Source organism: Salvelinus fontinalis, chromosome 11 (genome assembly GCF_029448725.1).
Source record: "Salvelinus fontinalis isolate EN_2023a chromosome 11, ASM2944872v1, whole genome shotgun sequence".
Classification (NCBI taxonomy): domain Eukaryota; kingdom Metazoa; phylum Chordata; class Actinopteri; order Salmoniformes; family Salmonidae; genus Salvelinus; species Salvelinus fontinalis.
The window spans coordinates 38737059-38751649 of NC_074675.1; the positions used below are offsets into that span (position 1 = coordinate 38737059).

At 40.4% G+C, this 14591-nt stretch overlaps 2 protein-coding genes across 2 annotated transcripts; both read right to left on the minus strand.

The window, feature by feature from the left end:
* Window positions 1-2174: 2174 nt before the first annotated feature.
* On the minus strand, window positions 2175-11376 carry LOC129865705 (mitochondrial fission 1 protein-like). Its single transcript, XM_055938670.1, has 5 exons — window positions 11254-11376; window positions 9744-9876; window positions 5361-5437; window positions 5064-5169; window positions 2175-4886 (listed from the first exon to the last, which is right to left on the minus strand). Exons 1-5 carry the CDS (start codon window positions 11296-11298, stop codon window positions 4780-4782), a joined length of 468 nt encoding a protein of 155 aa, XP_055794645.1. The 5' UTR covers window positions 11299-11376; the 3' UTR covers window positions 2175-4779.
* A 423-nt stretch (window positions 11377-11799) lies between these two features.
* On the minus strand, window positions 11800-13465 carry zgc:103586. The gene is made up of 4 exons (XM_055937119.1): window positions 13026-13465; window positions 12766-12877; window positions 12364-12421; window positions 11800-12155 (listed from the first exon to the last, which is right to left on the minus strand). Exons 1-4 carry the CDS (start codon window positions 13111-13113, stop codon window positions 12045-12047), a joined length of 369 nt encoding a protein of 122 aa, XP_055793094.1. The 5' UTR covers window positions 13114-13465; the 3' UTR covers window positions 11800-12044.
* Window positions 13466-14591: the final 1126 nt, after the last annotated feature.

Consider the following 14591-nt stretch of genomic DNA (forward strand, 5'->3'; position numbering starts at 1 on the left):
TTCCAAGTAACACACCCAAATCACATAGGCTACCATCTGTTGCATGGTTGTTGTAGAGTAAGTGTAACATAGTCACACACTTCCTGGAACCCGGACCCCCACTAATATTACCATTCAGAACAATGTTAATCCTTAACCTGATTCAGTGACAGGGGGTTGAAGTATAGGCTGCATCTCAGTAGTCTGTGGCTTCCTTTCTTCATCTTCTCATCTCCTCTTCTTCATCTGAACTGATCTGAAAACAACGGACAGGTGAAAGTGATACAGATGCCTGCTGTTGTACGTATTTTTTTGCCCTGTCCAGTTATTTCACGTCAGTAAATGAGAGAGAAAGCTTCTTTAGGCTATTGAGATGCTGCCTAGTAAATGTAGTCTAGCCTATAGCCTGCTAGCTCTGTTGTCCGCCTACACCGGAGTTCACTTGCTCTGAAAAGAAAAGGAGAGATGAAAGATGTTTTCTGCCCATGTTTACCGAAGCCTAATTGTATGGCTTCCTCTGCTCCAGCATGGCTTCTGAGCTGTTGTCCGAACCATTAGTTCTTCATGTTGTTATGACTATAACTGTCAAAAAGATTTTAATGTGATTTTTTATGGAAGGGTGTGTAAGTTTCCCTAACTCTTTACAGGTATTTGTCATCATTAAATTGTGATTGCTCTGCAAGTACACTGGCTAAAGCTGTGAGCTAGGGGTTGGTTGGGCGTAGATCTAAGGTTCAAGTTAGTCTAGACCAGGTTCTTTTTATGACTTTTTCTGCTTCAGACCCAATTGAGAAATTGACCGTTCTCCCGTGACGCAAATCATCCTCAATGACTCAAATTAAGAAGAAATAATGTGTGAATATAGATGTATTCTCATAACTCAGAACTCACCTCTCACATGCCTAGGGCCCACTTTGGGTTCCGACCCATTGTTTGAGAGACCGTGGTCGAGACCAGTGCTTCTCAGTGTTGGCACCCACATGTCTATGTTGATTTCACTCCAGCTAAGTATCAATTAGGCACTAAGTACTGTATCTGCCAATTAACTGAGTGGTTTTAAATGATTAGTTATATGGCTGTGTTATTTCATGACATTTGGACTATTTGATGAATCCTTGTGATGTCCTTGGTGTAATATGTTAAAATAAAAAACGGTCTATTACCATTCCCATAACGGCACTGCTTAGAAAAGTGTGTGTGTACAGGATGTGTGGAAGCCAGTAATCTGATAAATTACTCTGGTATAATGGACAATGCAGAAACTAAGTTGGGTTTCCCGTCAACCTGATATAGAAAGTTAAATGCCCTTCTCTGTAATGCTTCTATTAGCAATTGATGGCAGTGGCTAATTTCAAAAAAACTAATTGTGGATTGCAGTCTCTCCTTGCCTTTCAAAGTAATGAAACTAAGGCTGATATTTTTCCACTAATTGGAATTTTGACCGATAAGACAAATAATTGGTCTAAATATCACAATTGGGCTGCCTGTGTAAACACAGCCAAATATACACATTAATTTGTAATTTGGCTGAACTATCCCTTTTATGTGATGTGCTTTTCCTTGTGTCCCTGGCCTTAGCACACCAACCCAAATGAGAATAATTTTGCCTGATGCTTTGTCATGGTGAGTTTCGGTCGTGTCGAAGAGTTAATGAGTAGCTAGCTAACAACGCTGGCAGCTGATAAGGCCTACGTAAGTAATAACCTATCATCCATAATCTTTAAACCTTCATGTTGTAAAATTATATCCACAGTGAGTGAATCCATTCTGGAGCGTTTGACACCAAACTGAACTAGGCTAGTGAACAGCCAAATCAAATGTTATTTGTCACATGCGTCGAATAATACAGGTGTAGACCTTACCATGAAATGATAACTTACAACCCCTTAACCAACAATAAAAATATATATATATATATTTAACCTTTATTTAACTAGGCAAGTCAGATAAGAACAAATTCTTATTTACAATGACGTCCTACACCTGCCAAACTCGGACGACGCTGGGCCAATTGTGCAAGGCTATATACAAGGTGTTCAGGTACCTTGTCAATGTGCAGTGTATAGGTTTGTCGAGGTAATGTACATGCAGGAAGGGGTCATGTGACTATGCATAGATAATAAACAGAGTAGCAGCAGCGTAATTGAATAGAGTGAAGGAATGTGAATGTAAACTCAGCAAAAAAAGAAACGTCCTCACTGTCAACTGCGTTTATTTTTAGCAAATTTAACATGTGTAAATATTTGTATGAAAATAACAAGATTCAACAACATAGACATAAACTGAACAAGTTACGCAGACATGTGACTAACAGAAATGGAATAATGTGTCCCTGAACAAAGGGGGGTCAAAATCAAAAGTAACAGTCAGTGTCTGGTGTGGCCACCAGCTGCATTAAGTAGTGCAGTGCATCTCCTCCTCATGGACTGCACCAGATTTGCCAGTTCTTGCTATGAGATGTTACCCCACTCTTCCACCAGGTCCCAGACGTGCTCAATGGGATTGAGATCCAGGCTCTTTGCTGGCCATGGCAGAACACTGACATTCCTGTCTTGCAGGAAATCAAGTACAGAACGAGCAGTATGGCTGGTGGCATTGTCATGCTGGAGGGTCATGTCAGGATGAGCCTGCAGGAAGGGTACCACATGAGGGAGGAGGATGTCTTCCCTGTAACGCACAGCATTGAGATTGCCTGCAATGACAACAAGCTCAGTCCGATGATGCTGTGACACACCGCCCCAGACCATGACAGACCCTCCACCTCCAAATCGATCCCCCTCCAGAGTACAGGCCTCGGTGTAACACTCATTCCTTCGACCATAAACGCGAATCATACCATGACCCTGGTGAGACAAAACTGCGACTCGTCAGTGAAGAGCACTTTTTGCCAGTCCTGTCTGGTCCAGCGACGGTGGGTTTGTGCCCACGTTGTTGCCGGTGATGTCTGGTGAGGACCTGCCTTACAACAGGCCTACAAGCCCTCAGTCCAGCCTCTCTCAGCCTATTGCGGTCAGTCTGAGCACTGATGGAGGGATTGTACGTTCCTGGTGTAACTCAGGCAGTTGTTGTTGCCATCCTGTACCTGTCCCGCAGGTGTGATGTTTGGATGTACCGATCCTGTGCAGGTGTTGTTACACGTGGTCTGCCACTGTGAGGACGATCAGCTACGTCTCACAGTACGGACATTGCAATTTAAAAAATATGAAATAAGAATACAATAAGGGGGTCAATGTAAATAGTTCTGGTAGCCCTTTGATTAACCGCTCTGGTACCGCTTGCCGTGCGATAGCAGAGAGAACAGTTTAGGACTTGGGTGGCTGGAGCCTTTGACAATTGTTAGGGCATTTCCTCTAACACCGCCTGGTATAGAGGTCCTGGATGGCAGGAAGCTTGACCCCAGTGATGTACTGGGCCGTACGCACTACCCTCTGTAGCGCCTTGCGATTGGATGCCGAACAGTTGCCATACCAAGCGGTGCTGCAACCAGTCAGGATGCACTCGATGGTGCAGCTGTATAACTTTTTGAGGATCTGAGGTCCCATGCCAAATCTTTTCAGCCTTCTGTGGGGGAATAGGCTTTGGGGAGTGCTCTACATGACTGTCTTGGTGTGTTTGGACCGTGATAGGTCCTTAGTGATGTTTACAACCAAGGAACTTGAAACTCTCGACCCGCTCCAAACAGAAGAAAATGGACTGAAACAGGGAGAAGCTACATGAACTAGGGCTACCTGGAGTAGGCTACCTGAACTAATAAGAAATGCTTGTTTTTGTTTTCTGTTGCAAAACCTTTTGCTACGGTTTGCCATAATGAACACAACCCTGGCACATGCACATCAACAGTAAAGAGAATGCGAGTTAGACGTGTGAAAACAACGAGCAGGTCAGGGAGGATTGAGGAGTGCAAACTGTACTTTGGTCGATCAATAGACGATCCCTTTAGAGAATGACGTTGATAGATTGAACAGACTGGGAGATGGGTCTGCCAACATTGTGCGTGTATACTAGCTCTGCCCTTTATTCATTTCCTTCCATCCTGTTGATCATTTATAACAATTCAAAAGACAACAAAGCATGCAGTGACCCAAACGTGTGGTTGGTTTACACTGAACATCTGCAAGGATTATGATGACAATGATGAATCTTATCTCCAATAGTGCATTCCAAATGTGTACATTAAGAACCATACCAACTTTAAATGAATTAATTTACAATCAAAAGTTGATAAGTCTTGGTATTTTGATGTATTACTTTACACCAGATACAAAACAATCATAATCATGTTAGTATCCTGTTATTACGATCACTTGAGTAAATGGTGCTATATTGTGGATAAATACTGTTATTTTGACTTCTACACTGCAAATTAAAGACAAATTAGTTGGGTATTCATCTTGCTAACTAACATACTGAGGGCAGTAAGTCAAGAAATGCCATTCCGTTCAGCTACATATTTTATCACCCTTATTTACACTGTATAATATGGAAGAAAGAAATGTGGCACAATATACTTCTGTATGAATATACACATGTCGAATTCACTGGAATCAAAACCCCTGTTAAAATACAAAGACAATTTAAGTGAAATTAAGGCTACTTTCAGAAACCAATCCCCAAACATTATTCCATGGACAATGTGAGTGAGATGTTTTTGGAAGCTCATCGGGTGATCTTCTCATCTTTGGAAACACCATCCATTTCCAACCTTAGTTGAATTTGTTATGGGGGACAAGTTAAGAGAATGCTTGTCGTCAGTCTTTCTTTGAGGTGTGTTAGTAAAGCTAAGGCCCTCCACACTTCATATTAGGACCTCGGACCATGACCCTTAGACACAGCCAATCCAATGAGGCCTGCTAATCCGGCCACGCCCAGGCCGATTCCCCCGACGATCGCCATGCCGACCAAGCCATCTGTGTGGAAAAAAGTGAATGTCAAAACATGAACATTGCCCTTATTACTTACACCTATCCATCTTCTACCCGTCATGTCCTGCTACACCAGTGATCATGAAGGAGACAAGGAAATTATTCAAATTAGAACTATTGCGTTCCAGCCTTCATATATGCTCCCTGTTCTTCGCCATTCACCTTTTTTTAGAGCCTTGTCTATGAGCTTTTCCAGCTCCAAGGCTTGCTTGTTCCCAGGTTCATTCTTCAGGAGAGTGCGGATGTACTTCAGAGCTTTCTCATAATCCTATGATGATAAAGAGATATATGGAGCGATAGAGAGAGAGAGATACAATTGAGTAAAAGGTGCAATGATATCTTCCGCAATCAACTCAACAGAGATGGGAGATAGAGTAATCCATTTCATTACAATAAATAAATTCTCTCTTAAAACCTGGGGGGTAATATTAGTAGTAATAGTAGTACAGTGAATGTCACCTTAAGTCTGTAGTTGGCCACAGCTAGGTAGAACAGGAAGTCTCTGGCATCGTCCTTTGATCCCTTGTTAACCAGCTCTATAAAACAAATTGAGCAACAGTCCCAGTAACATTATTATAGGCGGGTTAAAACCTTTCTAGGACACACGTTCCGCTAGCGGAACCCCCTCGACGACATTCCGCTGAAAAGGCAGCGTGGGAAATTCAAAAATATATATTTTAGAAATTTGTAACTTTCACACATTAACAAGTCCAATACAGCAAATGAAAGATAAACATCTTGTTAATCTACCCATCGTGTCCGATTTAAAAAATGCTTTACAGCGAAAACACAACATATGATTATGTTAGATCACCGCCAAGTCCAAAAAACACACAGCCATTTTCCCAGCCAAAGATAGGAGTCACAAAAAGCAGAAATAGAGATAAAATTAATCACTAGCCTTTGATGATCTTCATCAGATGACACTCATAGGACATCATGTTACACAATACATGTATGTTTTGTTCGATAATGTGCATATTTATATCCAAAAACCTCAGTTTACATTGGCGCCATGTTCAGAAATGCCTCCAAAATATCCGGAGAAATTGTAGAGAGCCACATCAAATAACAGAAATACTCATCATAAACTTTGATGAAAGATACATGTTTTACATAAAATTAAAGATAAACATGCAAACGCTGTGTCAGATTTAAAAAAAACTTTATACGGAAAAAGCAAACCATGCAATAATCTGAGACGGTGCTCAGATAGAAACAACATTTGTCCGCCATGTTGAAGTCAACAGAAATACGAAATTACATTATAAATATTCCCTTACCTTTGATGATCTTCATCAGAATGCACTCCCAGGAATCCTAGTTCCACAATAAATTGTTGTTTTGTCCGATAATATCCATTATTTATGTCCAAATAGCTACTTTTGTTAGCACGTTTAGTACACATATCCAAACACTCGTGCAGGTCCAGGCGAACTTCGGACGAAAACTTCAAAAAGTTATATTACAGGTCGAATAAACTTGTCAAACTAAGTATAGAATCAATCTTTAGGATGTTGTTATCATAAATATTCAATAACGTTCCAACTGGAGAATTCCTGTGTGTCTATAGAAGTAATGGAACGCAAGTCGATATCATGTGGAATGCGCATGACCAGGACCTGGCTCTCTGCCAGACCACTGACTCAAACAGCTCCCATCCGGCTCAACATCACAGTAGAAGCTTCATTCAACATTCTACAGACTGTTGACATCTAGTGGAAGCTGTAGGAAGTGCAAACAGATCCTTATCCCACTGGGATTTCAATAGGCGATGAGTTGAAAATCGACCGGCCTCAGAATCCCCACTTCTTGTTTGGATTTTTTTCTCAGGTTTTTGCCTGCCATATGAGTTCTGTTATACTCACAGACATCATTCAAACAGTTTTAGAAACTTCAGAGTGTTTTCTATCCAATAGTAATACGAGTAGGAGGCAGTTCACTCTGGGCACGCTATTCATCCAAAGTGAAAATGCTGCCCCCTATCCCTAAAAGTTTAAGTAGGCCAATGCACTTTACATTGCACTATGTCAGCATTTCATTCCAAAAAGATCCAATCACTTATATACAGGGCCTTCGGAAAGTATTCAGACCTCTTGACACGTTAGGTATTGTTTTTTAAAATAGCCCCCCCATCAATCTACACACAATACCAATAATGACAAAGCAAAAACAGGTTTAGATTCTTTTGCTCATCTATAAAAAATATAAAAATAAAACTGAAATATTACATTTTCACAAGTATTCAGACCCTTTACTCTGTATTTTATTCAAGCACCTTTGGCATCGATTACAGCCTTGGATGGGGAGCGTCGCTGCACAGCTATTGTCAGGTCGCTCCAGAGATGTTCAAATCGAGTTCAAGTCCGGGCTCTGGCTGGGCCACTCAAGTACATTCAGAGACTTGTCCCGATGCCACTCCTGCGTTGTTTGGCTGTGTGCTTAGGGTCGTTGTCCTGTTGGAAGGTGAACTTTCGCCCCAGTCTAAGGTCCTGAGCACTCTGGAGTAGCTTTTCATCATGTACGTTGCTCCGTTCATCTTTGCCTCGATCCTGACTAGTCTTCCAGTCCCTGCCACTGAAAGACATCCCCACAGCATGATGCTGGCACCACCATGCTTCACAGTAGGGATGGTGCCAGGTTTCCTTCAGAATTTACGCTTGGCATTCAGGCCAAAGATTTCAATCTTGGTTTCATCAGACCAGAGAATCTTGTTTCTCATGGTCTGAGAGTCTTTACGTGCCTTTCATGCGGGCTGTCATATGCATTTTACTGAGGAGGGCTTCCGTCTGGCCACTCTACCGTAAAGGCCTGATTGGTGGAGTGGTGCAGAGATTGGGTTCTTGGTCACCTCCCTGACCAAGGCCCTTCTCCCACGATTGCTCAGTTTGACCAGCTCTAGGAAGGGTGTTGGTGGTTTCAAACTTCTTCCATTTAGGAATGATGGAGGCCACTGTGTTCTCAGGGACCTTCAATGCTGCAGAAATGTTTTGGTACCTTTCTCCAGATCTGGGTAGGCCATCATTGTAAATAAGAATTTGTTCTTAACTGACTTGCCTAGTTAAATAAAGGCTCAATAAAAGAAATACATAAATCTGTGCCTCGACACAATCCCGTCCAGGAGCTCTACGGACAATTCCTTCGACCTCATGGCTTTGTTTTTGCTCTATCATGCACTGTCAACTGTGTGAAATTATATAAACATCTCAAGAATAATGGAAACAGGATGCACCTCAACTCAATTTCGAGTCTCATCGCAAAGGGTTTGAATACTTCTAAATAAGTAAATAAGGCTTTTCTGTTTTTTATACATGTGCATACATGTCTAAAAAACTGTTTTTGTTTCGTCATTATGGGGTATTGTGTGTAGATTAGAGGTCGACCGATTAATCAGAATGGCCGATTAATTAGGGCCGATTTCAAGTTTGCATAACAATCGGAAATCAGTATTTTTGGGCCCCGATTTGTAAATTATTATTTTTTTTTCTTCTATTATTTCTTTTTTACACCTTTATTTAATCTTTACTTAACTAGGCAAGTCAGTTAAGAACACATTCTTATTTTCAATGACGGCCTAGGAACGGGGCAGAACGACATATTTTTAACCTTGTCAGCTCGGGGGATCCAATCTTGCAACCTTACAGTTAACTAATCCCAATATTCTAATACCTGATTAAATTGCACTCCACGAGGAGCCTGCCTGTTACGCGAATGCAGTAAGCTAAGGTAAGTTGCTAGCTAGCATTAAACGTATCTTATAAAAAACAATCAATCAATGACTGCGATTGCTCCAATGTGTACTTAACCATAAACATCAATGACTTTCTTAAAATCAATACACAAGTATATATTTTTAAACCTGCTTATTTAGCTAAAAGAAATCCAGGTTAGCAGGCAATATTAACCAGGTGAAATTGTGTCATTTCTCTTGCGTTCATTGCACGCAGAGTCAGGGTATATGCAACAGTTTGGGCCGCCTGGCTCTTTGCGAACTAATTTGCCAGAATTTTACGTAATTATGACATAACATTGAAGGTTGTGCAATGTAACAGGAATATTTAGACTCATGGATGCCACCCGTTAGATAAAATACGGAACGGAATAAACGTTTTGTTTTCGAGGTGATAGTTTCCGGATTAGTCAAAGGTATATGGTTTAGAGAGAAATAGTCGACGCGTTATAATTCCTGTAATAACTTGCGGCTGAACTTGAAAGGGGTTCCTTCGTTATTTTACCGGTCATGTCTTCCATAGAGAATGTCTTGATCTACTTCAAATAAGGTCTGTGTTTCGCGGAGGAGCAGACTGACAGGGGACCATGCAGACAAGCTCTGCTTTCTGGACTACAACCTAAAACTTCTTAACTGGGAATATGGAAGACCCATGAAAGCTGGTGGTTCGTTTTAACATATGTTCTCATGTTCTTTGAGACTAAATTGATTTTATTTATGTATTATATTAAGTTAAAATAAGTGTTCATTGTTCATTCAGTATTGTTGCAATTGTCATCATTACAAAAATATGTGTGTGTGTATGATATATATATATAAATACTTACCAAAAAAAAGTTTTAAATCGGCCGATTAATCGGTATCAGCTTTTTTTGTCCTCCAATAATCGGTATCGGCGTTGAAAAATCATAATCGGTCGACCTCTAGTGTAGATTGCTGCGGATTTTTATTTATTGAATCCATTTTAGAATAAGGCTGTAATGTAACAAAATATGGAAATGGTCAAGGGGTCTGAATACTTTCCGAAGGCACTGTACATCATTATTTTATGAGAGACATTTGTAAGGATATCTTATTGTCTTCCGAGTACAGAACTACTGTAGGCTACCCACCTTCCAGCAATACGATTCCTTTCTTGATGTCGCCTGAATACTTGCTCCGGGTCAGACACCATGCATATTCAAACTTGGTCTCCTTCGATACGCCCCCCTTCACCAATTCAGAGTTGTACTTCTTCTCAAATTTCTGATGGTCAAAAAACAGAACAAATATGGGTACCTTTAGTGGGTTCAGGGTGTTGATAGTCTTTACTGGTGAATTTACTGAAGGCAGTGATAATAAACAATCTCAATTGTTGTAGCATTTTCCAAGACTGTGTTCCTGTCATAATAATAAAATAAAAATATTAATCCGAGACCTTTAGTAATGGAAGTTTGATGTTGACAGTACAGTAGCTACATCAATGCTGTATCATGGTCAAGCGTTATATCACTGCGACCTGTATGCTCTAGTCGGCTGGCCCTTGCTACATATTCGTCGCCAGACCCACTGGCTCCAGGTCATCTATAAGTCTTTGCTAGGTAAATCTGTGCCTTATCTCAGCTCACTGGTCACGATAACCACACCCACCCGTAGCACGGGTGTATCTCACTGGTCACCCCCAAAGCCAATTCTTCCTTTGGCCGCCTTTCCTTCCAGTTCTCTGCTGCCAATGACTGGAACGAACTGCAAAAATCACTGAAGCTGGAGACTCATACCTCTCTCACTAGCTTTAAGCACCAGCTGTCAGAGCAGATCACAGATCACTGCACCTGTACATAGCCCATCTGTAAATATCCCATCCAACTACCTCATCCCCATACTGTATTTATTTATTTATCTTGCTCCTTTGCACCACAGTATCTCTACTTGCACATTCATCTTCTGCACATCTACCATTCCAGTGTTTCATTGCTATATTCTAATTACTTCGCCACCATGGCTTATTTATTGCCTTACCTCCCTTATCCTACCTCATTTGCACACACTGTATTTTTACTTTTTCTACTGTTTTATTGACTGTATGTTTGTTTATTCCATGTGTAACTCTGTTGTTGTATGTGTCGAACTGCTTTGCTTTATCTTGGCCAGGTCGCAGTTGTAAATGAGAACTTGTTCTCAACTAGCCTACCTGGTTAAATAAAGGTGAAATGAAAAAAATAAAAACCGCGTGTCGTGCAAGCTAACTAACGTTGGTCGAACAGCATTCAAGATGCAATATGAAAAACACAACAATGCGCTCAACACTTGGCTTTTAAACTTTTCGTTGGATTGAAATATCAATCAAAAGGCTTCATAAATATCTGTATACTGTGTAGTTAGGCAAAACGACCCAACAGCACGCAGCTAGTGTTAGTGATTGTGTACGGAATGACAACTAACGTTACTGTAGCTAGCTAGTTACTAGCAATATGGCTAGATAACGTTAGCTAGCATATGTTTCACTTCTACACCTTAACTGTTGTAAACGTTTGATCACATATTAACGAGTGTATCTGGAAAGCTGGGTGTCTCCGACACCGTTGTGTCTAAACATGATACAGCTTTGTTCTAAATCAAGAGAATTCTAAAACGTAAATTTACCAAAAGGTCTTCGGGTGCTACCAATTCACCCACAACAGCCTCCATGTTTCCGGAAGTAACGGACTGTAAATGCCCACTTTTACCACGTGACAACAGCCTCCAAGTTTTGAGGTTGAAAATACTGTATATTTTCGACCTAGCCATGTTTCCGGAAGTAAGTGACTGGAAACTCCCACTTTTACCACGTGGCAAGCATTTTTTTTTTTTTTACCTTTAACTAGGCAAGTCAGTTAAGAACAAATTCTTATTTACAATGATGACCTACCCCTGCCAAACCATAACCCGGATGAAACTGAGGCAACTGTGCACCGCCCTATGGGATTCCCAATCATGGTCAGTTGTGATACAGCCTGGAATCAAACCAAGGTCTGTAGTGACACCTCTAGCACTGAGATATAGTGCCTTAGACCGCTGCACCACTCGGGAGCCCCTAGCTAGCCATATAATTTTAGCAAACATTATATTATTTCCATGTTTCCAATGGAAGACGTTTTTGCTAAATCATATGCAAATACAATAATAAATGAATACACAAACGTACAAACGTTGAAATCATATGGTTTTATTTAATGCAAACAGTCATTTTAATGGTAGTTGAACATAGTTGTATTTTCTCTTCTAACAAAAACATGTATATAATATTTCTAAATATAAATTCTGCCTGGCTGTACCAATACATCTAAACGGAACGCAGCGAGAATAAGTATTTTGAATGTGAAATATCATATCTATACTGTGTGAATTACTGTAACTGTGTAGGCTAACTATTGCTATGTCCATGGCTGTGTCAGTTAATGTCCTAGGTGAGCTGGGGAGAAAGCTAGAGGGAGCAGTTCTTTGAGGCTGGTTTCTTTGTATGATCCATCTGGCTTAGTCAAGTATACAACCCAATCTGTTCCAAACTGGGGAGAGAGAGAAAGAGTGAGAGAGAGAGTGACTTATAACACAGTTGACAATTACATATCTATATATATATCATTTAACTCTATAAGAAAGTAGTACAATTTTTATAAAGATTTAGAGGCACATTGTGTACAAACATAATCCTTGCCTGCTGCCTGTGGATATATTATTATATTTTGTTCTGTGAAATATCAGTGGTGACCTTACCTCAATGAGCACCTGCCGACAAGCTCCACAAGGTCCCACAAAACTATCTTTGATGTCACTACAGAACACACACACACACACACACACACACACACACACACACACACACACACACACACACACACACACACACACACACACACACACACAGAGAACTTGCTTTGGCAATGTAAACATATGATTCACATTCCAATAAAGCCCCTTAAATTGAAAATGTAATTCAATGGAAATTGAATTGAGAGAGAGAGAAAGAAAGAAGAAAATAAACAGAGACAGCCAGAGACATGGTTAGCCTGGTTATTAGAGATCATGGTTATAGACAATTCAATATGTTCAGTCTCACCAGTCATAGAAGTAATTTAGAAGGTATGAATATGGAGGGCTACTGGGCCAGTATCTCACCATGTAACAGCGATAGCACTGAATTTCCTGTGTCCCTCTGCTATGGCTCTCTGTATTGCTGTTCGCTCAGCACATACTGTGAGGCCAAAAGAGGCATTTTCCACATTGCAACCTATTACACAAACAACCACACACAAAGGACAACATATTCCATGTCGAAATCAATTTCACTGCAATTAGCATAAAATGTCAAATGTGCTGTTGAGAGAGTAAAAGTGACACCAGTCAGTAATATCTAAGCTCCTTGACTAAGATATTACCCGTAATTATAGCGCCATCTGCTGTCAATATGGCGGCACCGACCGGGAACCGGCTGTAGGGGCAATATGCCATTTCCCGTGCAAGCATGCACTTTAAAACGAGCTCCTTGACTTTTGCTTTGTCTGTGCCTGGGATATGAGTAGGACACTGAATAATAAAATCAACACAAACTTACAAACGTAATGTTTTTAACTCTGTCTGTCACATTTAGGATTGTCCTACTCTGTGTTTAAAATACTGTTGGCAATAAAAGATAGCGGTCTCTCTATTGTTAGTGCACTTGCCTGCCATATCAGTTGGAATCGAAAAGGGTCTTCCACAAGTAGGCTATGCAACTTTGAATCCTTTTGAAACTGAGAAATTGGAGATCAGAGTAGGACAACTTCATTCAAGTTACCGTACGGAGGCAGCAGCGCACAAGTTGGTTTTGTCTTGCAAATGTATCATTTTACATCAGAAGGGACTAACTCCCGCTTGTGTAATGTTGACCTCTACGCCATTGGTTCGTTGAACGTGTGCGTCATTTTGGGGAGATATGCAATGTGCCACCAGCCACATCGGAACCAGGCATTTCGTTGTTCTGTTGAGAGAATAACTACAGTAAACACACATTCAAAGAATACATTCACACACATTTACATATTTTGCAAGGTGACCAGTTTTCTTACTAGCTTTATTTGTAATTAAAGTGACAAAAAGGCTTGCATGCACACACAGTGGTGTATGGGGCTATAGGTATATGCCCATATACCCACTTTTTTGTTTGTCGAGTTTTTTTTTCTACACCGCATTTCGATCATCTAGACCTCAAGAGGGCGATATTGCACCTTCTCACACCATGTGTGAATTAATTGTCATGTGTGAATACTAATACATTATCCAATTAGTCCAAAATAAATTTCCAACCATATGGATTGACTCAACGGAAATGTTTGCCTGCAATTATTCTCATCAGCAACCTACAATTTAGCCTAATGCACATATCTTAAGGAAATTAGCTATCCACATAAATCATATTTAATTGTCTGTTATCAAGATTATATGAGAATAATAGGCATTTTATCTAAGGAAATGTAATCTATTTCCGAACAAAGTAGCCATTTTGATTCACTATAGAAATACATGTAAAAACGTAAATGCTGAGGATATGGCTTCTGCAAGCACCAACATCCCTCTCAGAAAAGTTGACGATTCCAAAATGCACACATTATTTAACACACATGTAAAGAACGGAGGCGCAGTCTGTTAAAAAAAACTGAAAGCCTCTCATATTAACGTACGAACCCACTAACACTCAAGACCAATTTGTTCTTAATGTTTTTTTAGGAGAGCTTGGTGATAAGGTGTAGGCCTATTTACAGGCAATGAACTATTCAACAGTGTCAGAATAGCTATCATTCAGAGTACCTGCGCTTTTACGCGTGCTTACTGGAGTAGTGGAGGCGGAGAAGCATATCTCTCCAAATACGGTGGTCTTAACAGAGTTGGGGAAGTTGTTGGGTTATTTCTATAGCGAATAAAAATAGGCTAGTCATTTATGTTCTGAGAATAGTTGACATTTTCCC